The 23,153-nt window shown below is 36.5% G+C and overlaps 1 protein-coding gene across 1 annotated transcript in view; it reads left to right on the top strand.

Moving 5' to 3' along the window:
• HMCN1 (hemicentin 1) overlaps positions 1 to 23,153 on the top strand; it is a 514,767-nt gene that overhangs the window by 290,017 nt on the left and 201,597 nt on the right. Inside the window, exons 29-35 of the mRNA XM_070473938.1 lie at positions 803 to 929; positions 3,468 to 3,622; positions 14,653 to 14,931; positions 15,453 to 15,734; positions 16,510 to 16,618; positions 18,274 to 18,443; positions 19,637 to 19,791. Coding sequence (XP_070330039.1) covers positions 803 to 929; positions 3,468 to 3,622; positions 14,653 to 14,931; positions 15,453 to 15,734; positions 16,510 to 16,618; positions 18,274 to 18,443; positions 19,637 to 19,791 — 1,277 coding nt within the window. The remainder of the gene's footprint in view (positions 1 to 802; positions 930 to 3,467; positions 3,623 to 14,652; positions 14,932 to 15,452; positions 15,735 to 16,509; positions 16,619 to 18,273; positions 18,444 to 19,636; positions 19,792 to 23,153) is intronic.

Raw genomic sequence — 23,153 nt, 5'->3', positions numbered from 1 at the left:
GTGGGAGACCTGGGTTTAATCCTTGGGTTGAGGAGAACCCCTGGAGGAGGACATGGTTACCTACTCCAGTATTCTTGCCTGGAGAATCCCCATGGACAGAGGAGCCTGGCGGGCTACAGTTCCTCGGGTCCCAAAGAATCGGACATGAATGAGTGGCTAAGCACAGTACAACATGTGGCTCTGAAGATGCAGGTTCATCACCGTAACATGATGTGAAGGGAGAGGATTTGAAGATCAGGGAAGTTTATGGGAGCTCTTTAATATGCTTGGTAATTCTAAGAATAAAAACTAGCACCTTTTCACATGAAATATAATGTGAATCTTTTCACATTTTATATGACATGCAATTTTAGCATAGAAGGCCTTTAAAAGAGACAAGGGTGGTATATTTGAAACAGCACTATAGTATAATATGTAGAATTTGAACATTATCAGATTGTTGTTGACTATGTCATTCATTATTTAAAATGTATAGCCTTAGTAAATTTCATTATATGAGCTTCACTGCTCACTTATATTCTAAACTCCTTTTGTGCATTGATTTAATGTTACTCGAAATGAATTCTTTATTACCACAATTCTTCTAAGTAATTGTTCTGCTGTCAGATCTTTCATGAATGTGTTCCTATATTTAAGTTTGATATTTGGGTCTACAGATGTGATATGAAAAGGGATTATTGCATGATATTTTATTTTTGACATTAAGAACTTGTTGAAATATTATAGAAATCATTATCTTCTCTCCCTCCTCTACTCTTCTTGTTAAGTCATAGATTTTCATGATAAAATATCTTTGTTTAAGTCCCACCCACCATAATAGGTACTGGCTCCCCTGGTGAAGTCTCAGTTGTCCTGAACCAGGATACCACCCTTGAATGCCAGGTGAAAGGCACCCCCTTCCCTGTTATTCACTGGTTCAAAGATGGCAAGTGAGTACTTTTTCTGTATTTGTTGCAAGTCAACCTGTTTGTAAATAGATGTGGATTTTCTCCCTCTTAATTATCTTACCACCTAGAGTGTTATTAAGTGAACATGAAGGAAAAGCAATATTAAAAAATGGTCTCAAATTTATGAATTATAAGATGCTTTAAAAATGCTAGGAATTTATTTGAGAGACATGGAGAAATTCAATTTGTTATACACTGAATATATGCACAGGCTTTCCTGGTAGCCCAGCTGGTAAAGAATCCACCTGCAATGCAGGTTTGATTCCTGGGTCGGGAAGATCCCCTGGAGGAGGGCATGGTAACCCACTCCAGTATTCTTGCCTGGAGAATCCCAATGGACAGAGGAGCCTGGCAGGCTACAGTCTATAGGGTCACAAAGAGTTGAACACAACTGAAGCGACTAAGCACAAATATACGCTAAGAGCAACAAATGAAGAAATGCAAGATCCAAATAAAGAACTCATCTTGTGTTTACATGGAATTTTGTGAATTATTAAAAAATGAAATTTGCTTATGACATCAAGATAAATACTTAAGGTAGTTTAATATATGGGCAAAAAGAACACCCCCTAAAGAGCAATTAAATGTTTCCCAGACTTCAAGGGCTGCTGAGGTTTGCCCACATTGATAATAAGTGCAATGATTTGTATTGCTCATGAGAGCTTATTTATTACAGTTTTCGTATTTTTATAATTTCTAAAGTAGGTATCTAAGACTTAAGTAGCAAAAAGTAAAGGTTTACAATGTATGAACCAAAGGGTTGTATAAAAAGTTTTTATATGTCAAGAAAGACAACATAGGAAAATGTATGGAGGGTATAAACAGGCAATTAGAAAGTTATATAGTTAAGCAATAAATGTTTTAAAAGATGCTCACCTTCAATAATTTGGAGAAAGTAAGCAAAAATAACATGACTATTTTTCATAGATCAGTTTGGCAAAAAATATAGTAGGAGTTTGAAAAATATCAGTTGTTGTCTTAAAGTGCAGTAGATTAGGATATAATACTCTGGTGAAACAAGGTGTCAATAAATTAGTACTCTGAAAGCCAATTTGTTGATATATATTAAATTTTAAATGCTCATATGCCCTAATACAACAGTTATACTTCCAGTGTCTAGGAAAGGGAAGTCAATTGTCTGTTCCACAGGAAGGCTTGTATGTTAATTCTCTCTGAAACAGTGATGGCAGAAAAGTGAAAACTACTTAAAGCTTCACCTTGGGAGAATGGATAGGTGACATCCAGTGTTGTCATATTGTGAAACACTGAACAGCAATTAAAAAGAAAATCAAGCTATAGGTACCAAAATTATCTCCATAGCTATTGTCAAGTTAAAAGAAAAATAGAACAATAATACAATGCCATTTATGTATAACAACTTGAGATTCCTCTAGCAATACGCTTATGAGTGAAAATGTTTAGAAAAATGTGTGAAAGAACACAAACTGACAATAGTAACAGGAAAGACTCATGTTGTGACAATAAACCAAGAAGACCTTTTCTCATTATAATGCTTTTTTTGTTTCAATTTTTATGTTACATGCATAGTGAGCAATCAGTGAAAGTTTTAAAGTTGCTTAAATTTGAGTAGCATTATCAAGTATTCCCACTTCTATAAACAGAATACATTAAAGTAAAGTACTTTATTCTGTCAGTTTTAGGGAACTTCAAACAAAGTGTCATACCAAGGAATAGTAAGGGATGCTCCCACAGAAAATTAAATGTGTTTTCTTTAATCTTCTAGTCTTAGTAGTGACTTTTAATATAGCACTGCATTAATTTATCATGTGGCAAATTCCCTGCAGCTTTTTAAAAACAAGATATAGGTCTTCCTGAAAGAATATCAATGGGATTTTAAAGGTATGACTCTTAAGATATCATAGGCTTTAATAACCATGATGTTTTAAGTATTAAATAAAGCTGCTACCAAAAGTAAAGCAGTCACATAATAGTAGTTGGTAAGTGACTGAATAGTAGAAAAAGACTCCTTGACAAATATATGTGAACTACTTTTGGGATAAATATCTTTCAGTATTAATGATTATGAAAGCACTCATATTTATTATAATACCTACTTATTAGGAAAGTTGACATCATTGTCTTTAGTTAGTAATAACTATATATTGTCAATATTTTTCCAGGTATTATAATATTAGTTTACAAATAATGTTGCTTGACTTGAAGCTCCTGTACACTTAGTTTTTCTTTTCTGAATGATGGTAGAAAATTTATCTATATAAATTTAAAAAAGGGGGGGCGGTGAATGAATGAAATAAAATGTTTTATTATTATTGTTCAACAATTTAAAAGGAAGAATCTTTCGTCTAAAAGTGATAATTAACTTTAATTAATAAAGTAATTTAATAATTCCATTCTTCTGAACAGGAGTTAATCATATCATTGCATTTTTTAGATTCCTACTAAAAAATACAACTTAATGATTTCTGTTGTGACTAATAAAACAGAAAATGTTTAGGAAAGTGAAAATGGATCCATAGAATAAAATTGTATTTTTTCTAGGCCTTTATTTTTGGGAGACTCTAATATTGAAATTCTAGAGAGAGGACAAGTTTTACACTTAAAGAATGCACGAAGGAGTGACAAGGGACGCTACCAGTGTACTGTGTCTAATGCAGCTGGCAAACAATCCAAGGATATAAAACTGACAATCTATAGTAAGTGTGGCTTTCTTTTACTGTTATTATCAATTCTCATCATACATTGAAAATCAGGGTTGACTCTGTTAACTGCTCTTTTATGCAATGCAAAATAATTTTAAATGGTACTTTAAGGGAAAAGCCTATCTTCTTCTGTTTTAAGCTAGAACATTGCATCTGATTTTACTGCATTTTATCATTGAGTATGTATTTCTCCAGGGTCTAGTGATTTTCATATGATCTCACGTAAGAGGTCAGGTATTCCCTTATTTGTTAGTGTAACATAAATTAAATGTCTGTATACCTAGAGGGGTTTTTAAAGAGCTCTAAAAAGAGTAGAGATGCATGAAATAAAATGAAGTTGATAGTATGCAAGTCAGTTATTCTATTTTCATTCCATCTTAGCCTTTCTTCAGACCACATGATAATAACTTAAATATTTTAAGCAGTGCTGTTATTTTCTTTCAGTTAAGTCCCCATCAGAGGTATGTAGCCCTTATTTCACTAAAACTTTCAATATCCTCTGAGGAAGATGACTGCCAAAGTCCTGTCATTTTTATGCCAGGAGCCGTGGAAGGTATTTGGATATGCTGTTGCAGGCACAAAGAATTACACCATAGAAAGCAGTAGAACTCATTAGGTCAGTCATGCTTATTGGTGGGTCTGCTTCCTGCACTCTTTTTTTCTGTAGCATATGATGCTCAGAATAAGTTCAGATACCTCAGGAATGTCACTTCTTCTACAGGATCTTCCCAATCCAGAGGAGTCACCTAATGACTCTCCATTACATTGTCCTAGTTTTCCTTATAGCATGGATCACTGTCTGATAGTTTTAATTGCTTAATTATGGGTATATTTACTTATTTGCTGTTTCTTTCCAAGGAAAGTAAACTTCATAAGAGGAGGACCTTGCTTTGCATGTCTGAAAGCATGCACACAGGCATACAGTAGCTCTCAAGAAATATTTGCTCAATGAATAAATTGTCTAGTGACAAACTTTTCAGTATGGTAACCATCAGCTATAGTTGACTGCTGAGCACTGGAAATGTGGCTAGTTCAAACTGAGACAAGCTGTAAGTGTAAAATGTTGTTGTGGAGTCGCAAAGTTGTATTTGATTCTTTTGCGACCCCATGGACTATAGCCCGCTAGGCTCCTCTGCCCACGGGATTTCCCAGGCAGGAATATGGAGTGGATTGCCATTCCCTTCTCCAGGGGATCTTCCTGACACAGAAGTCAAACCCACGTTTCCTCCTTTGCAGGCAGATTCTTTACTACTAAGCTACCAGGAAAGATCTCAAAGACAAATTTAATATGAAAATATAATGGAAGATGCTTAAGTAATAATTTTACCTTGATTACATCTGAAATGATGATATTTTAGATATATTGAACTAAGTAAAATGATTTATTTTCATAGTTTTCAATGTGACTATTGGAAAATTTTAAATTATATATATGGTCATTATATTTCTGTTGGACAGTGATTGTTTGGCTGTCAATAAGAACTTGGGCTTCTGAGGCAAGCCAGCTTGCATTCAGATCCAGCTTATGCCACTTACTAGCTTTGCAACTTTGAACAAATTGCCTAACCCCTCTGAGCTTCAGTTCCTCATCTCCAAAATGGGGATAATAGTAGCACCTACTTAATAATGAAATTGTAAGGATCAGTTGCTGGATACTTTACATGTATTGCCTGGCTTACAGTGAAACTTCAATAAATATTTATGGTGGTTGTTTAGTTGCTAAGTTGTGTCTGACTTTTATTATTATCTACTTACTATTCTATTGTCTTACCGCTTGAAGTCTATATATAGAATATAGCTTGGTTTCTATATATCTTCACTGAATTGCAGATCTTCCTCTTTTTAAAATGTTAGTTGTCTTTATATAATGTTTGAATAGCTTTCTTGAGTCAAAGAAATTTTACTTAATACAGGCTTTTAAATCATTTCTGTCTATAAATAGAAGCGTGTGGAAGAAATTAGTCTTGAATAGACATGTCCTCCAAAACACAGTAATGTTACTGAAAGATTAGCTATACAGGCATCCAAGTTAAATGAAAGTACTATTGCTCCCATTGGCCTCCTACCAGAATCAGGCTTTTAAACAATAGGTGCAATATTTCCCTTAAGCTGTTGAGTAGTCTTCTCTGCATTGTTGTGTTGTAGCCAAAGTCTGTGATGAATACTTGTGGTGATTCAATGAGCCTCCTACTTCCATAGGACTTGGCTTCTTTCATTTCAGATCCTCTTGTTCATTCAGTATCGTGCCTTCAGGCACACAGAAGAGGCCTCTAATGAATGACTAAACCTTCTAAGATTGTCAGAGATGAAAGGCGTTCTAGCACTGAAATTTTAAATATTATAATTAGGAAATAATACCATTTCTTCTCTGGCAAGCTCGTCTACACCTCTGAGTGTGTAATCTTAAGCTTATTTTATTTCACTTGTGAAAATGCTTTTATTTATAAGAATAAATGAAACATAGACCATACTTGGATGAACTGTGAGGAATACTAACATAGGTCTCAGGTTGAGAATGTGTTTCTCACTGCAGCTGATTGATTCATCTTCTTTATGTGAGGATAAAGCAGCTGGATCTGATGCACCTGAAAGGCAGAAATGCACATTTTGCCTGAATAAGGAAAGAAATGGAGAGAAAATATGAATGAAAAATAAAAGATATGGAGGGAAAATGAGGGGAAATGAATATGAAAAGGAAAAGGAAATAAATGAGCATTTAATAACCTATGGGGAGATTGTGCAAATTCATAGCTAGTACTTTGAGGTAAAGATTTTTAACTTAGTCATGGATAAGTTTCAGATCTGAGAATTTTCACAAATGGTATAAAAGTTTTTGAGTATATATACATGGTACATTTTAATGTACAATGGATTCATAGCATTTACCTGTAACACCTTTCCTCAAACAGAAGTATAGGACTCAGAAAAGTATATGTGAAATAAATTGAAGCAGGAAGAAATATTTATCTGGGAAATTTAAACAGTAGATGGTATATTGTTCTGCTGTCAGCTAGAAATGTTTTTTGAGTAATTTTTCTCCATTCATAAATACAGACTTTTTAAACAGACCCTTTTCAGTACAAGTGATATTCCTTTGTAAAACATTCATGGAGGGTAAGGGGTTATTAGAACCTTTGTTCTTGACTTCATTAATTTATCATCCAACTAATTAGGCTAGCCAGTTTATTTAGACAATTTGAGCTGTAGAGTTGATATACATTTCCAGATTAATGTCAATAGGCTGAAATCAAAAGGAAATTTAAGTCTGAGTAAATGTTCTTTCTTAAGATTTAAAAATGGTGGCTTGAATTTATATTAACTATTTATAACAGAACTTGACAAACCTTTTTTATAAAGGGAAAGATGGTAAATAGGTAGATTTACTCATTGATAATTAGATTCAAAGAATTAAATCTGATAGAATGCCTGAAGAACTATGGACAGAGTTTCATAACATTGTACAAGAGGCAGTGACCAAAACCATCCCAAAGAAAAGGAAACGTAAGAAGCAAAGTGGTTGTCTGAGGCTTTAAAAATAGCTGAGAAAATAAGAGAAGCTAAAAAGCAAGGGAGAAAGGAAAAGATACATGAAACTCAATGAATGCAGAGTTCCAAAGAATTTCAAGGAAAGATAAGAAGGCCTTCTTCAATAAACAGTGCAAAGGAATAGAGGAAAACAACAGAACGGCAAAGACTAGAGATCTCTTCAAGAAGATTTCATGTAAGAATGTGCACAGTAAATGATAGAAACAGTAGGGACCTAACAGAGGCAGAGGAGATTAAGAAGAGCTGGCAAGAAGGCACAGAAGAGCTATGCAAAAAAAGGTCTTAATGACTGGGATAACCATGGTGCTATGGTCACTCACCTAGAGCCAGACATCCTGGAGTGTGAAGTCAAGTGGGCCTTAGGAAACATCACTGTGAACAAAGCTAGTGGGGGGTGATGGAATTCCAGCTGAGACGTTTCAAATCCTAAAATAAGATGCTGTTAAACTTCTGCATTCCATATGTCAGCAAAATTGGAAAACTCAGCAGTGGCCACAGGACTGGAAAAGGTCAGGTTTCATCCCAATAGTAAAGAAGAGCTGTGCTAAAGAATGTTCATACTACCATACAATTGCATTCATTTTCCATGCTAGTAGGATTATGCTCAAAATCCTTCAAGCTGGGCCTAAGCATTACTTGAATTGAGAACGTCCAGATGTACAAGCTGGGTTTAGAAAAGGCAGAGAAACTTGAGAACAAATTGCCAACATTCGTTGGATCATAGAGAAAGCAAGGGAATTCCAGAGAAATATCTACATCTGCTTCATTAACTACGCCAAAGCCTTTGACTCTGTGGATCACAGCAAACTGTGGAAAATTCTTAGAGATGGGAATGCCAGACCACCTTACCTACCTCATGAGAAATCTATATGCATGTCAAGAAGCAACAGTTAGAACCTTATGTGGAACAACTAACTGGTTCAAAATTGGGAAAGGAGTATGTCTAGGCTGTAAATTGTCACCCTGTTTATTTAACTTACATGCAAAGTACAACATGCAAAATGCGAAGCTGAAAGAGTTACAAGCAAAGACATTACTTTGCCAACAATGGTCCATATAGTCAAAGCTATAGTCTTTCCAGTAGTCATGTATGATTGTGAGAGTTGGACCATAAAGAAGGCCGAGCACTGAAGAATTGATGCTTTCAAATTGTGGTGCTAGAAAGACTCTTAAGAGTTCCTTGGACTGCAGGGAGTTCCAACCAGTCAATCCTAAAGGAAATCGATCAACTCTGGATACTCATTGGAAAGACTGAGCTCCAATACTTTGGCCTCCAGATAAGAACAGCTGACTCATTGGAAAAGACCCTGATGCTGGGAAAGATAGAAGGCAAAAGGAGAAGAGGGCAGCAGAAGATGAGATCTTTAGATAGCATCAGTGACTCAATGGACATGAACTTGGGCAAACTCTAGGAGATAGTGAGGGACAAGGAAGCCTGGCATGCTGCAGTCCATGGGGTTGCAAAGAGTCGGACACAACAGAGCAACTGAACAACAACAAAGTTGGAAAATATTTTAGGTTTTTCAGACCGTGAGAAAATCAATGATATTATGTAGGTATTTACATAAAAATAGAAATAAATGTCTACCAATTGTTTGATATTATGTCTTTCTGGCAATTATAAAAATTGTAAAATATGTTGTAATACAAGTCTACTAAAGAGAATGCAGTTCCTTTGGAACGGTAACATTTTACTAAGAGTTCAGAGTTAATGATTACTATCACCAAAGTTGAATACAGGTGTTCATCTGTTAATACTGATCTGTAATGAGATTTTATGTATTTCGTCTTTGAAAAAGTCTTTTCATGAAAATAGATATTCAAATACTGATGTCATTTCACAAACATGATTTTAATTGATTATATTCATTACTTAAAAGGTATTTGTAGTATTCTGTTATATTCTCTTAATATTTGACTTTCACCCTGCCTTTCTACTAACCAGCTAATCAATTACAATTGAGGGTTAGATGGAAGGACCTCATTTTCAGAGATAAATGGACTTTAAATGTGGAAGGTTATTCTGCATTTGCATCAAAATCTGACAAATGTTATTGAAACTGAATGTTGAGTTCAGAAAATATATTCATTGCAAATTTGTAGGGAAATCAAATCTAAGTTTTGTTTGACAGAATGGAAAAATGCGTAGAGCAACTTGTGATTACTTGTGATACAAACAACAGAATGACTATCAGCAATATAGATTTTTTTTTTCATTTATATTAGTTGAAGGCTAATTACTTTACAATGTTGTAGTGGTTTTTGTCATACATTGACATGAATCAGCCATCGGTTTACATGTGTTCCCCATCCCGATCCCCCCCTCCCACCTCCCTCTCCACCCGATTCCTCTGGGTCTTCCCAGTGCACCAGGCCCGAGAACTTGTCTCATGCATCCAACCTGGGCTGAAGATCTGTTTCACCCTAGATAATATACATGTTTCGATGATGTTCTCTCGAAACATCCCACCCTCGCCTTCTCCTACAGAGTCCAAAAGTCTGTTCTGTACATCTGTATCTCTTTTTCTGTTTTGCATATAGGGTTATCGTTACCATCTTTCTAAATTCCATATATATGTGTTAGTATACTGTATTGGTCTTTATCTTTCTGGCTTACTTCACTCTGTATAATGGGCTCCAGTTTCATCCATCTCATTAGAACTGATTCAAATGAATTCTTTTTAATGACTGAGTAATAATATTCCATGGTGTATATGTACCACAGCTTCCTTATCCATTCATCTGCTGATGGGCATCTAGGTTGCTTCCATGTCCTGGCTATTATAAACAGTGCTGCGATGAACAATGAATAACCAACAAATCATAGAAGAAATCAAAAAAGAAATCAAAATATGCATAGAAACGAATGAAAATGAAAACACAACAACCCAAAATCTATGGGACACTGTAAAAGCAGTGCTAAGGGGAAGGTTCAGAGCATTACAGGCTTACCTCAAGAAATAAGAAAAAAGTCAAATAAATAACCTAACTCTACCCCTAAAGCAACTAGAGAAGGAAGAAATGAAGAACCCCAGGGTTAGTAGAAGGAAAGAAATCTTAAATATAGGGCAGAAATAAATGCAAAAGAAACTAAAGAGACCATAGCAAAAATCAACAAAGCTAAAAGCTGATTTTTAAAAAAAATAAACAAAATTGACAAACCGTTTGCAAGACTTATTAAGCAATATAGATTTTGCATTTAAGAGTTGATTTTGTCTGATAATTTTTAAGTTAGAATTTATTAAGAAACATTGTCAAGTTGGTAGTAAAACTAAGTTCCACAGCCATTCAGTAGGCAATAATGGTGTTTGAGAACAATTCTCATTGAAAGAAAATTCAGTCTTAGTACCAAGCTCAAAAAGTTAAAATGTACTTTTTCCATCATTAAGACATTAAATGGCTATAAGTTAGGATAATTTATTATATTCACCTTTTAATTCTGAAAAAAATTCATGGAACTGATGTTAAGTCCATAAGAGCAACTAAGATACACCATGGACAGTACTGGCTTAATAACTCATGAATGTTTTATACAAATGCTTGCTGATTAATACTACAAAGAATAAAGATACTTTTAAAACTGTACATTTTAATAAGCCTTGTAAATTTCTCTAATAACCTTAGTAAATTTCTCTAAACTAATGGTACTTTTTATCACCATTAGTTATAGCACATCTTAACAGATTCCACTTCAGACTGTAATCAATTAGTGTTTTTTCAGCTTCGTTGAAGTTGTTCCATGCAGGCTATTCTTAGTGGCCAGTTCTTCAGTATATTCAAACATGGCATTGACTTATCAAATAAAAGACAACTAAGTAGTATCAGCAACATCTGTCAATGTGTTAAAAGCCAAGAATATTGTTCAGAAAAGTCCCTTTAAATAAAATTATTAATGTTGTCAATGTTCTCAACTCTTCAAGCAGTTATTCTTACAGAAAAGCTAATAGTCTTAAACAAACTGATTAGACACAGTTCTTTGCTAATGCAATCATTCTTGGCTTATTTTACTTAAATCACTCCTAAATTAAAGGCTTTCCTTCCTTGGCTAACAAATGAGCCACTAAAAAACTTAAATTGTAGGCTTATTTTGACTTTTTATCATTGTGAAGAAATTCTGCTTAAGGAAACATTCCATTTTTTATTAATTTATCTGTTGTCTTTCTTTGGGAAATATTGTAATGAGTGCTTAGTCTTCTAGTTAGTATAACACTGATTTTAATAACACCGTATTTTTTTAAAACAGCTATATTGTCATTAAAAAATAAACTGAGTGCTTTGCCATTGAACTTAATAGCAGAAAAATCCACAGTGTGCTGTGCTTTAAAAATGTTACATTTTAAAGCCCATTTTTCTCTCTTTTATTTTCAATGTTTTGATGTGAGGAGTATGCACTAGTAATAAAGGTAAAATAAAATATTATGATATGGTGATATTTATGGCACTTCAAATGCTATTTGGTTATAACTGTGTCACTGAAATTTATGGTGAGCTGAACAACAGTGAGAAGCAATGAGAACACCATATTTGGTATTTATTGCAACAATTTAACTTGGTCGTTGTAGAAGTGAAAGTAGGCATGGACAGTACCCAAACAGATGAACATGATTGTATTCCAATAAAACTTAATGGGTGTTGAAGTTGGAATTTCATATAACTTTTACATGTCACAAAATATTATTTTGCTTTGTTTCCAGTTGTTCAAAAATGTAAAAACTACACTTGATTCAGCATCTCCATGCTTAGCCTGTGAGCTGCTGCCCTAATCTATAGAGTAAATTACCTTATAGAAAAATTATTCTGCCATCAAATTCACCTCACAATGTAGGTATACATCTGAGATATTGCAGGTTTAGTTCCAGACCACCACAATAAATATTGCAATAAAGTGAGTCAGACACATTTTTTTTTTTAGTTTCCCTATTAGATGTATAAAAGTATTATGCCTTAAAACTTAATTTTAAAAAATACTTTATTGCTAAAAAATACTATTATCTGAGTCTTTAGCAAGTCATAGTAGTAACATTAAAATCACTGATCAAAGCTCTCCACAACAAATATAATAATAATGAAAAGGCTTGAAACATTGATAGAACCACCAAAATGTGATGGAGATGACAAGTAAGCAGATGCTTTTGGAAAAATAGTGCCAATACACTTACTCAATGCAGGTTGCCACGGACCTTCAGTTTGTGAAAAATACAAGGTCTGCAAAGCACAGTAAGTCAAAGTGCAATAAAATGAGGTGTGCCTGTATGATCGTGCCTTCATTTATGTGTGAGAAAAAATGTGTATATGAATGTTTATCACTATGAACTGGTTCTAAGAACAATTATCAGAAAACATTAAGGAATTTCACTGAGATTCAGATGTTATTTTCTAATATTCTTTTCCACTAAAAAGAACCAGAGCTTCTAGGAGAAATAGTTACTTCTATTTCTGGGGCAGGGAATATATAGATGAGCCTGGGGCCTGTAGGAGGAGCAGAAAACAAGAAAGCACAAAAGTAACGTGCTGTGTGTCAGAGGGGTCAGTTCAGTTCAGTCCTCAGTCGTGTCCGACTCTGCGACCCCATGAATCGCACCACGCCAGGCCTCCCTGTCCATCACCAACTCCCAGAGTTTATTCAAACTCATGCCCATCGAGTCGGTGATGCTATCCCACCATCTCATCCTCTGTCACCCCCTTCTCCTCCTGCCCCCAATCCCTCCCAGCATCAGGGTCTTTTCCAATGAGTCAACTCTTCGCATGAGGTGGCCAAAGTATTGGAGTTTCAGCTTCAGCATCAGTCCTTCCAATGAACACCCAGGACTGATCTCCTTTAGGATGGACTGGTTGGATTTCCTTGCAGTCCAAGGGACTCTCAAGAGTCTTCTCCAACACCATAGTTCAAAAGCATCAATTTTTCGGCACTCAGCTTTCCTCACAGTCCAACTCTCACATCCATACATGACCACTGGAAAAACCATAGCCTTGACTAGATGGACCTTTGTTGGCAAAGTAATGTCTCTGCTTTTTAATATGCTATCTAGGTGCTTAGGTAGGGTCAATTGGAATTGTTCTTAATGGCCCTAACTGGAAAAATTTGAACAATGAAATAATATAGTGTTGGATCATACTCAAAGTATAATAAGTCTCCATGAGTCTATATTGATAGAAATAGATAAAGTGGGGATGAGAGACAAATCTCCCATACAGAGAATTCTGAAAAAAAATATGTAGGTAGTTTCCCCCTCTCAAGGAAGTAGAACATAATAGCTCCTCACCTGATACCTGTGGGCTGGGAAGAATGATTATTTTCAAAAGGGCAAAAGAGAGTGACTTTCCAGTAGAGAAACATAGCAATATCTACCTCAACCAGGTGATGAAGGTCAACATCATCAGTGATATGCCATGTTGATAGTGTGTATCCTTGATACAGTTGATGAGAATGGCACTCTACCATTGTGATTGTGCTTCCAGAACTTATAACTCTCTTCCCATAAGAAAAATATTCTCTCCTAAACTAAAAGTTGATGTAAAAGAATAAGACATTCAAATTCAGGCACATGCCATTTGATTTCTCTTAAACTGTTGGAATGATAGCAGAATCTTGGCATGATCGTGTTCAGAGTATACAGCAGGGCTTGAGCCACTGGCATTGTTTTTCCAGCAGCACAGTCCTCATGTGGTGTGAGAGGCCAGGCATGTGGTTGCTGAATTATGGAAGATACACATGCAACCAATTAGATGAGTATAGTTCAGTGAATGAACTCTCTGTGGTTCCAAAAAAAAAGAGTAAGCAAAAGTTAGACTGTACAGTTCTTACCAGTAGCTGAGTTCTAAAAGCACTTCGACCTTTTTTATTTCCTGGGGAAAGGGCATGCAGTTTTACCTCATCTGACATTTTTGCTCTCTTGGCCTGATTTCAAACTTACTGTATTTACTCTAAGTGGGATTTAGTTTTGTTTTGCTTTGTTTGTTAAACATGACTTTCTTAGTTACAGTAACATGATCTATTGGACTTAAATGAACCCCTGAAATGAAAACTGAGTTTCTACTTTTACTGAAATCTGACTCCCAAAAGGAGGGTGATGAAGATTGTTTTGACAAGACAGGCAGCTGATTGTTGTTATTATCATTTAGTTGCTAAGTTGTATCTGATTCTTTGCAACCTTGTGGACTGTAGCCGCCTGGCTGCTCTGTCCATGGGATTCTCCAGGCAAGAATACTGGAGTGAGTTGCCATTTCCTACTCCAGGGGATCTTCCAGACTCAGGGATCGATCCTGCATCTCCTGCATTTGCAGGCAGGTTCTTTATCACTGAGCCACCAGGGTATCCCCAGGCAACTAATTATCGGTAGATAAATCACAGACTTCCTAACTGTCTTTAATTCATATTTACTTTACTGCATTATTTAAACATTTGGAGCATTCATTTGAGACTTTTATGCAGATGCTAAAACTTAGAAGGCTTGTTTGTGTTCTGAAATCCTTTGTAGTTCCACCTAGTATTAAAGGAGGGAATGTCACCACAGAAGTGTCAGCTTTGATCAACAGCATAATTAAACTGGAATGTGAAACACGAGGACTTCCAATGCCTGTTATTACTTGGTATAAGGATGGCCAGCCAGTTATATCCAGCTCACAAGCACTTTATGTTGAAAAAGGACAATTTCTTCATATCCCTCGAGCACAGGTCTCTGATTCAGCGACATATAAGTGTCAAGTAACCAATATTGCTGGAACTGCTGAAAAATCATTCCATGTGGATATCTATGGTAAGGAAAACACATATGTTTTTATTATGTGCTTTCTACCTATGCTTCCTAATACACCGACATCCAATTTGTTCACTGATAAATCCCTGCTGGGTTGTGTTGTCTTCTGTATTCATGTATTGAAATTGGAAGAATTTGTCCTCTGATTTGGAAAAAATTTTTAAGAAACTAAGATTAGTAAGAAGTGATCATTCATTCAGTCAATCATTTGCCTTTGGCTCCTAGGAATCTAGACCATTTGATTTTTATGGAGAATGTAAAGTAGTTCTTAGGACTAAGATCCTTCTCTGTAGTTCTTCCTTTGTAGACCAGACATGGTACAGAGTAACCCACAATATTTAGAACAGTTGTAGATAAGCAGAACCAAGAAATTCTTTCCTCAGTAGCTTAGTGGAGGAGGGACATGACTATAGTTTGACTATAGTCCCTATAGTCAACCTGTATGAGTAAAAAGAAAAATCCCCTTTATTTCATTACAATTCCAAAGAATTGCCTGAAATATTGCTTTTTTCTGCCTCTAGTTCCTCCAATGATCGAAGGTGACTTGGCTGCACCTCTGAATAAGCAAGTGATTGTTGCTCATTCACTGACGCTGGAGTGTAAAGCTGCCGGCCACCCTCCTCCAGTTCTAACCTGGTTGAAAGACGGTGTACCTGTGAAAGCCGGTGGCAACATCCACATAGAAGCTGGTGGAAAGAAACTAGAAATCACACGTGCCCTAGAAGTCGATAGGGGCCAGTATATATGTGTGGCTACGAGTGTGGCAGGAGAAAAGGAAATCAAATATGAAGTTGATGTCTTAGGTAAATGAGAAGGCCACCCCCTGTATTCTCATGTTCATTGCACAGCCTGCCTTGTTTATGAAATGCTTTTGTGTTCTTGAAATAATCAAACAATCTTAGAGAAGCTTTACTTATCTGTTCAACTCTGGACTACATATTAATGAATGGTAGATTGACCACCAGAGTCCCAAGATCTAAAAACCCACCTGAATCTTCCACTTATTCTGATAGGTATACTTTTTAAATAGATAGATGCATTTTTATATCTGTGACAGTATCTGATTACAGTGAATAACAGCATGGTCTCTCACTGTGACTGTGAGTAACATTTTTACGTCGGTGACAGTATCTGTGCATTGAGTGACAATGTGTCATGAACACTGTGCTAAACAACAAGAAACAGTCTGTGGACCTTGGGAAGTCATCTTGTAGCCTTGAGTCTCTCTTTATGAAATGAAATGAAACTTCCAATGCAGGCCCAATTTTTGAGCTTCCCTTGTCATATTCTAATGACAATAAACAACATAAAATATGAATCAACTATGTGCTCTTAGCATCAGCAGTGCCATTGTGCTAGATTTGCTGAGAAAAATGCAGTGTGCCAAAAGTATATTTATTGACCCTGGCAAATGCATATTATAAAATATACCTTAGAGTCCATTTCAAGTATCCTTCATGTACCAAATGACTGTGATACTTATCAGCCTTCTAAAGAACAGCTTAGTATTGCTTAATGTGATACTGTATTTTCTCTTTTATACATTTCTTTGTATGTTTCATCCCTCTTTTTTTGTAGTGCCACCAGCTATAGAAGGAGGAGATGAAACGTCTTACTTCATTGTAATTGTCAATAACTTGCTGGAACTAGATTGTCAAGTGACAGGTTCTCCTCCACCAACTATCATGTAAGGGCTTTGGTATGTCTTCTAAATACCTCCCACTTTTTTATTTGAGAGTTTTAAAGCTATTTTGAAAGAGGTTCTGTGTCATTAAAAAGTGATTGTGTAAAGTTATACTGTTTATATACCTCTTTTATTAAAAGATGTATTCTGTAATTGAATTGGCCAAAAATATCATTTGACAGAAGAAAGCTGAATAAGCTTTTTGCCTAACTCAATGCAAGGCAACTTTTATCTGATACTCACAGGGCCCATAAATCTGCTTCATTAGAGGAATTCATTATATGCTCTTAAAAATTACATTTTCAATTCATAGAAACAGAATATTAAGCATTAGCTGTCAGATCTTCTTGAAGCACTATGTTTAATAAACAAATAGATTTAAAACAGTGTACCAGAAATATTAGAGAAATAGAAGAACTTAACATGAATATATGACTACCAATTCTTTTTTTCTCATTCCTTCATTCACAAAGTATTTCTTGATTACTTACCTTTCATTTCCGAGGTGCTATGGGATATGCAAACGAACAGATGCTCAACTCGTTGTTGGAATAAAATAGCTCCACACATGATTATGGGCTTCTCTAGTGGCTCTAAGACAGTAAAGAATCTGCTTGCAATGAGGGAGACCTGGGCTCAGTCCCTGGGTTGGGAAGATCCCCTGGAGGAGGGCTTGGCAACCCACTCCAGTATTCTTACCCAGAGAATTCCATGGACAGAGGAGCCTGGTGGACTGCAGCCCATGGGATCGCAAAGAGTCGGCCGTGACTGAGCGACTAAGCACACACACATGACTATAAACTAAATGGAAAGTGATAACTCATAATAAACTAAAATTTATAAAATACCATATGATGTTAGAGTTTTATTTTACAGATGTTTTAGGATTGTGTGTGTTTTGCTGTTAATGTTATCTAAACATTGGAAGTGAGAAACATGTAGGAGCATTTGCCTCTTTCTGTAGCCCAGCATTAATAAAAAAATGAAGACCTGTACACATAGTTCTTTGGTTTCCTACAATATGCCAACTTCTTTTTAAACTTTTTCTTTTCCTGATTTCCAATTTATTTCATAGAGTGAGCAAATGGGAAATTAGGCAAGTACATAATTGAAAATATATATGAATATATCATGCTCTTCTGTGTTGTGCTAAGTTGCTTCAGTTGTATCTGACTCTTTGCAGACCCCATGGACTGTAGCCCGCCAGGCTCCTCTGTTCATAGGATTCTCTAGGCATGAATACTGGAGTGGGTTGCCATGCCCTTTTCCAGGGAGTCTTCCCAACTCAGGGATTGAACCCTTATCCCTTATATCTACTACATTAGGCCGGCAGATTCTAAACCACTAGTGCCACCTGGGAAGCCCAAATATATGTGTAAGGAAAGAAAGTGAAGTTGCTCAGTCGTGTCTGACTCTTTGCAGACCCCGCGGACTGTAGCCCACCAGGCTTTTCCATCCATGGGATTCTCCAGGCAAGAATACTGGAGTGGGTTGCCATTTCCTTCTCCAGGGGATCTTCCCGACATATATAAATATATAAGCCTAATATATATTAGTAAATGTAGTTTCTCCAAAATAGATAGAGTGGTTGACAGATGATTTAGGAATGCAGTTATTTAAAATATATCTCCAGACTTCTTTTTGCCCTGTTTCTGTAGGTGGCTGAAGGACGGCCAGCTCATTGATGAAAGAGATGGATTCAAGATCTTACTAAATGGACGCAAACTGGTTATTGCCCAGGCTCAGGTGTCAGACACAGGCCTTTACCGGTGTGTAGCAACAAACGCTGCTGGAGACCACATGAAGGAGTTTGAAGTCACTGTTCATGGTATGCCGAAGAAGGGACAGGAGCATTGCACTGAGAATTCATTTACGCATCGTTTCAGGATCTAATTCAGATTGTGACTCATTAATCTGGATAAATCTTGCATTATGGAAAGTAGTGCAAATTTGAATGTGAATTTGGATGAAAATTTGAGTTAAATAATGGAAAATTTTAAGGCACTTTGCTACCACGGAAGATTTAACCACGAGATAACCATGTGAATGAATTGAGATGGAATTTAAATGGTAGGAGGTATATTCTACATAGCATGAAAGGGCCTGAGCAATGAGAACAAAGAGGAGATAGGCAGCAAATAAAGGGGGGTTATAAGCATTCAAGCTTTCAGCCAAAACAGAAGGGAGTGTGAATTAAGTCATTTCCAGAAATGGAGGCTGAAGGTATGATGCGGGATCCAGGGCACATGTGTATTCTTGGAACTGGCATAATAGGGTTAGAACCATGACTCTGACAACAGCAAACCTCTGCCGGGGTGTTATGTATCCCATTTGCTGGTTGTCCTTGGGAAGAGAAGGACTGGAATGAGAAACTGGAGAGCCTTTGGAAGCTACAAGCAGAGGTTTCTATGAACATCCGTTTCAATCTTCCCAGGCAGATTGTTTTTTTTCCCCCACTTTTTCAATCCCATGATAGAATATAGCCAATCCCGTTTCTCACTGTCAATTCCAGTTCTTGAGGGAGGAAATCTGGCAAGCTCAGCTTAGATCAGAGTACCATTCTGGATTTAATCAGCCCTGCTGGGGACAGATTCATGTGGTATAAATATGGGTACTGGAAATGCACCCTGATTAAATGAGGCAGTTCTGGAGAAATGGAAGGTCATAATACATTAGGAAAACAGACCAAAAGGTTGTAAGCCAAATACACATGTGGATTGCGGTTGCTGTAAACACATTTTACTTATTCTTTGGAGAATTAGAGATCCTACTTAAAAATACGTAACTCTAAAATTGCTAAAAATTATAAATGAAATGCATTGGTGAATTTATTTTGTTGTTTGTTATTTTGTGATCTTTTCCTTTCTAAATTTTAAACTTTCAAGTTTTGGAATACAGATCTTTATGTATTGATCCTCCTGATTACAGTTTTTGTTCCCTCTCGCCCTCTGTCCCCTCCTCAACTTTCTTTTTTCTTCCTTCTTTCTTTCCTTCCTTCTCTTCTCTTTTCCTTAAATCTAGTTCCTCCAACAATCAAATCCTCCGGTCTTTCTGAGAGAGCTGTATTAAAGTACAAACCCATCACGTTGCAGTGCATAGCTAATGGCATTCCAAATCCATCTATTACATGGTTGAAAGATGGACAGCCTGTCAACACTGCTCAAGGAAACCTCAAAGTAAGTATGAATATTATTATGTCGAATATGAGAACTATATAAAGAGCTGTCATATTCTCTTTTCTTAACTATAGATTTTCCTGTTGGACAGATTTTCCAGGAAATGCACTAAAATATTATGTGTTGTCCTTAGGCTTGTTTAGAATTTAGTTTAATATTTGACTTGAAAATGGAATTAAAGACTAATAACTTTAGCAATGATGTTGATTTTTACATAGTGGTTGTTATTTATATTATCTCAACATATGCCTGTTTTACTTGTTAAAAAAAACCAGTGTCCCACAGATGAACAGTTCATCAGTACTAAGTCAGAGTATCCCAAATATGTTCACCGTTGACTAGGATTAAGGTGGAGTTATGACTACATAAGCCTAGGTGAAATATGTCTTGGAAAATATAGTTTAGTTTATAATCTTCAAGATGGCAGAGACCAGTCTCTATGAGTAAGTTCATTTCTATATCTTTCATACTGAGTGTAGTCCCTGGCATATAACTATAGTCAGTACATATTTGTTGAATTAAGAGATGGGTAGATTGTAAACCTGAGTGATTTAAATGATACATTTAAAATAATAGATTTTTCTTCTAAGATCAGGTTAATTGACTAAAATGGGCTTGCACTTTGCTTGAGGTAAGTTTCAGTAATGAGGGATATGCAAAGTTCTTTTCCTGGCAGAAGTGATGGTATCTGTTCATTTATTATTCCTATTCCAAATCTAGTGGAATTAATCTCACACATTTTGTGCTAACAAAAGATTTAATACATAGCCTTCTAATATAGTGCAGGTAAACAACTGCTTACCTGTGAGACAGATATTTATCATATAATCATACAAAAGGATAATTGGAGACAGGGATGAGTAATTTTAAGAGAGAGTTTAGAGAAGTTTAAGAACAGATAATAAGAAATGCTGTCTTTGAGCATGTGTGGTTTGCAATCCCTGGAGCTTCCCGGGTGTAATCTGAAACCACCTTCCTATTCAGAGGGGAGAGAGAGACCTCAGAAAGAGTCACAGCACTCCAGATTGGTAGCGGCAGGTTTAATAAGCAAGGGAACTTACTTTCCAGTCTTTTCTTGAATTTTTGTGAGATGAGTACATCTCCTCACCTGCCTACCAAATCTTGAAAGTTTATATAGAGGCCCTAACTAGGTTTAGTCACATATCCGTTCAGATGGTCTCAACACCACACTACTATCTCAAGGCTATATCCTTGGGCAGTGTCTGGCACTGGAGAGGCAGATGGAATGCACATTCCAAACATGAGGAGAGGGTCAGGAGCCTCCAAATGCTTGAGTCTAGCTCACAGGTCATGCAGGCGGTCACTTCCCTCTCAGTGACCTCTTCCAAAAGCATGAGGGTAATTTATGAAGAAAGTCTGTAAGGAGAGATCTGAAGAACACATGGAGTTAATGGAAGAGTTAACAGAAGAGAGCTGAGTAGAATCTTTCAGAGAAGATGTTCATGGGCAAAGAACTTAAAGGGCAGTGTGACACCTCTTGAGAACCTGAAAGCAAGCCATTGGCTTAGGGAAGCAAGAGCAAGGGAGAAATGATAATAGAAGAGATCAGAGGATGTTAGAAAGTATTCGAGTCATGTTAATGATTTTATTTTCACTTTAAAGCAATGGGAGGTTTTTGAACAGTTTTCAGAGAAAAATGACTTGAGCAGCTTACATTTTCAATAGTTACCTAGGCCTCTTTAGAGAATGAATTGAAGGAGTTAAGAGTAGATATGTAGAAATCAGGTGAACTTATTTATTTTTGTCTAGAAGAGAAAAGATAGAAATTTGAACTCATCTACCAGCCACAGAGTTGAAGATACATGGATATATCTGAGAGTTATTTACTGGTTAAATCATTAGAGCTTGATTATAGATTGTTGATAAGAGGTGAGAAAGTGGGGAATATCAAGAAAAACTAGTAGGAATCTAATATACACAAGTGCATAGATAGTGATGCCATCCAGTGAGAAAGGAGATTTTGGAGGCAGACAAGTTTGAGGGGGAAAAACTATGAGTTTTAGACTTTTTAGGGTTAAGATGATCTTGAAATAAACTAGTGGAGATGCCAGGTAGACCACTGAATATATGGTCTTGGAGCTCAAAGGATAGCTGTAGATATTGACACATTATGATATTTGAAACTCATGGACAGGGATGACTTAATTCAAGGGCAGCGTAAAGAGTGAGAAGAAACAGGAGAGAAAACTGGTGTAACGCAGAGTCTTAAGAAATTATGGCACTTTTTAAAGGCCATGTGTGAAAGTCCAGAAGTGAATATAAGTATGTGAATGTGTGCTTGCCATGTTTAGTACAGTATGGCTGGAGAAGAAGTTAAGTGGGAGTGTACATGGCAGCATACAGAGAGATCATCTGGGGTCAGAATGTGGTGAGCCTGGAAGGTTTCGCTGAGCTCCAGTTTCGTTCTGGGCAAAGTGGTGAGCCATGAATGAGCTTTGAAGGGGGACTGGTAAAAGGATCAAATTTGCGTTTTAGACAAATTATTCTGGCAACAGTATGCAAGGCAGATTAGCAGTTTGGGAGGCTGGAGACACTGGAATATAAATTAAGGAGCTATTATAATCCCACAGTGGCTGTGAGAATGGAGACAAGGGATCTGAGAAACATAGCATGGCCTGATTACTAGGAGAATCAAAGTGGCCTCTGAAACCCAGATGACCGGTGCCATTAAACAAGACTGGAAACATGACATGAGAATTAGGTTGAGAAATATGGGGAAAACAGTTATAAGCTTTGTTTTGGAGGTGTTACGTTTCATATGCTGACTTGTCCAGCAGACAGTTGGAAGCTCAGGAGAGAAGTTGAGGCCAGTCCTGTAAATTTAGGAGCCTGCACAGGATTCTTCATTGAAGACATGGGTTTGGATGAAAACTATCAGAGAGCCAAGTTTCCTGTTTATGGGACAGGAGGAGGAAGCAGGTTCTGTAATCTACTAAGAAAGTCAGAGAGTGAAAACTGAGGGAGTACTGTCTCTTCAACTACCAGAGAGCGGAGTGATTGAAGGAGTAGGAAGTCCACAATGCCAAATGCTATAGTATTAGCTCACTGCCTAGACTGCTGGTGCTGGGATTAGAAGTTACTGGTGGGACTTACCTGGTGGTCCAATGCTTGAGACTTTGCTTTCCAATGCAGGGGGTTCAGTCTCTAGTTGGGGAGCTATGATCCCGCATACCTCACGGCTGAAAAAAACCAAAACATAAAGCAGAAGCAGTCTTGTAACAGATTCAATAAAGACTTTAAAAAATGGCCCATGTCAAAGAAATCTTAAGAAAAGGAAGTTACTGCTAACCCCTGAATAATCATTTTCAAAGTATAACCACAAAATCACGAGTTCCAAAATG

This window comes from Odocoileus virginianus, chromosome 11, assembly GCF_023699985.2.
Source record: "Odocoileus virginianus isolate 20LAN1187 ecotype Illinois chromosome 11, Ovbor_1.2, whole genome shotgun sequence".
NCBI classification, from domain to species: domain Eukaryota; kingdom Metazoa; phylum Chordata; class Mammalia; order Artiodactyla; family Cervidae; genus Odocoileus; species Odocoileus virginianus.
The sequence above is the reverse complement of the archived record's forward strand: the minus strand, read 5'-3'. Positions and strand labels throughout refer to the sequence as shown.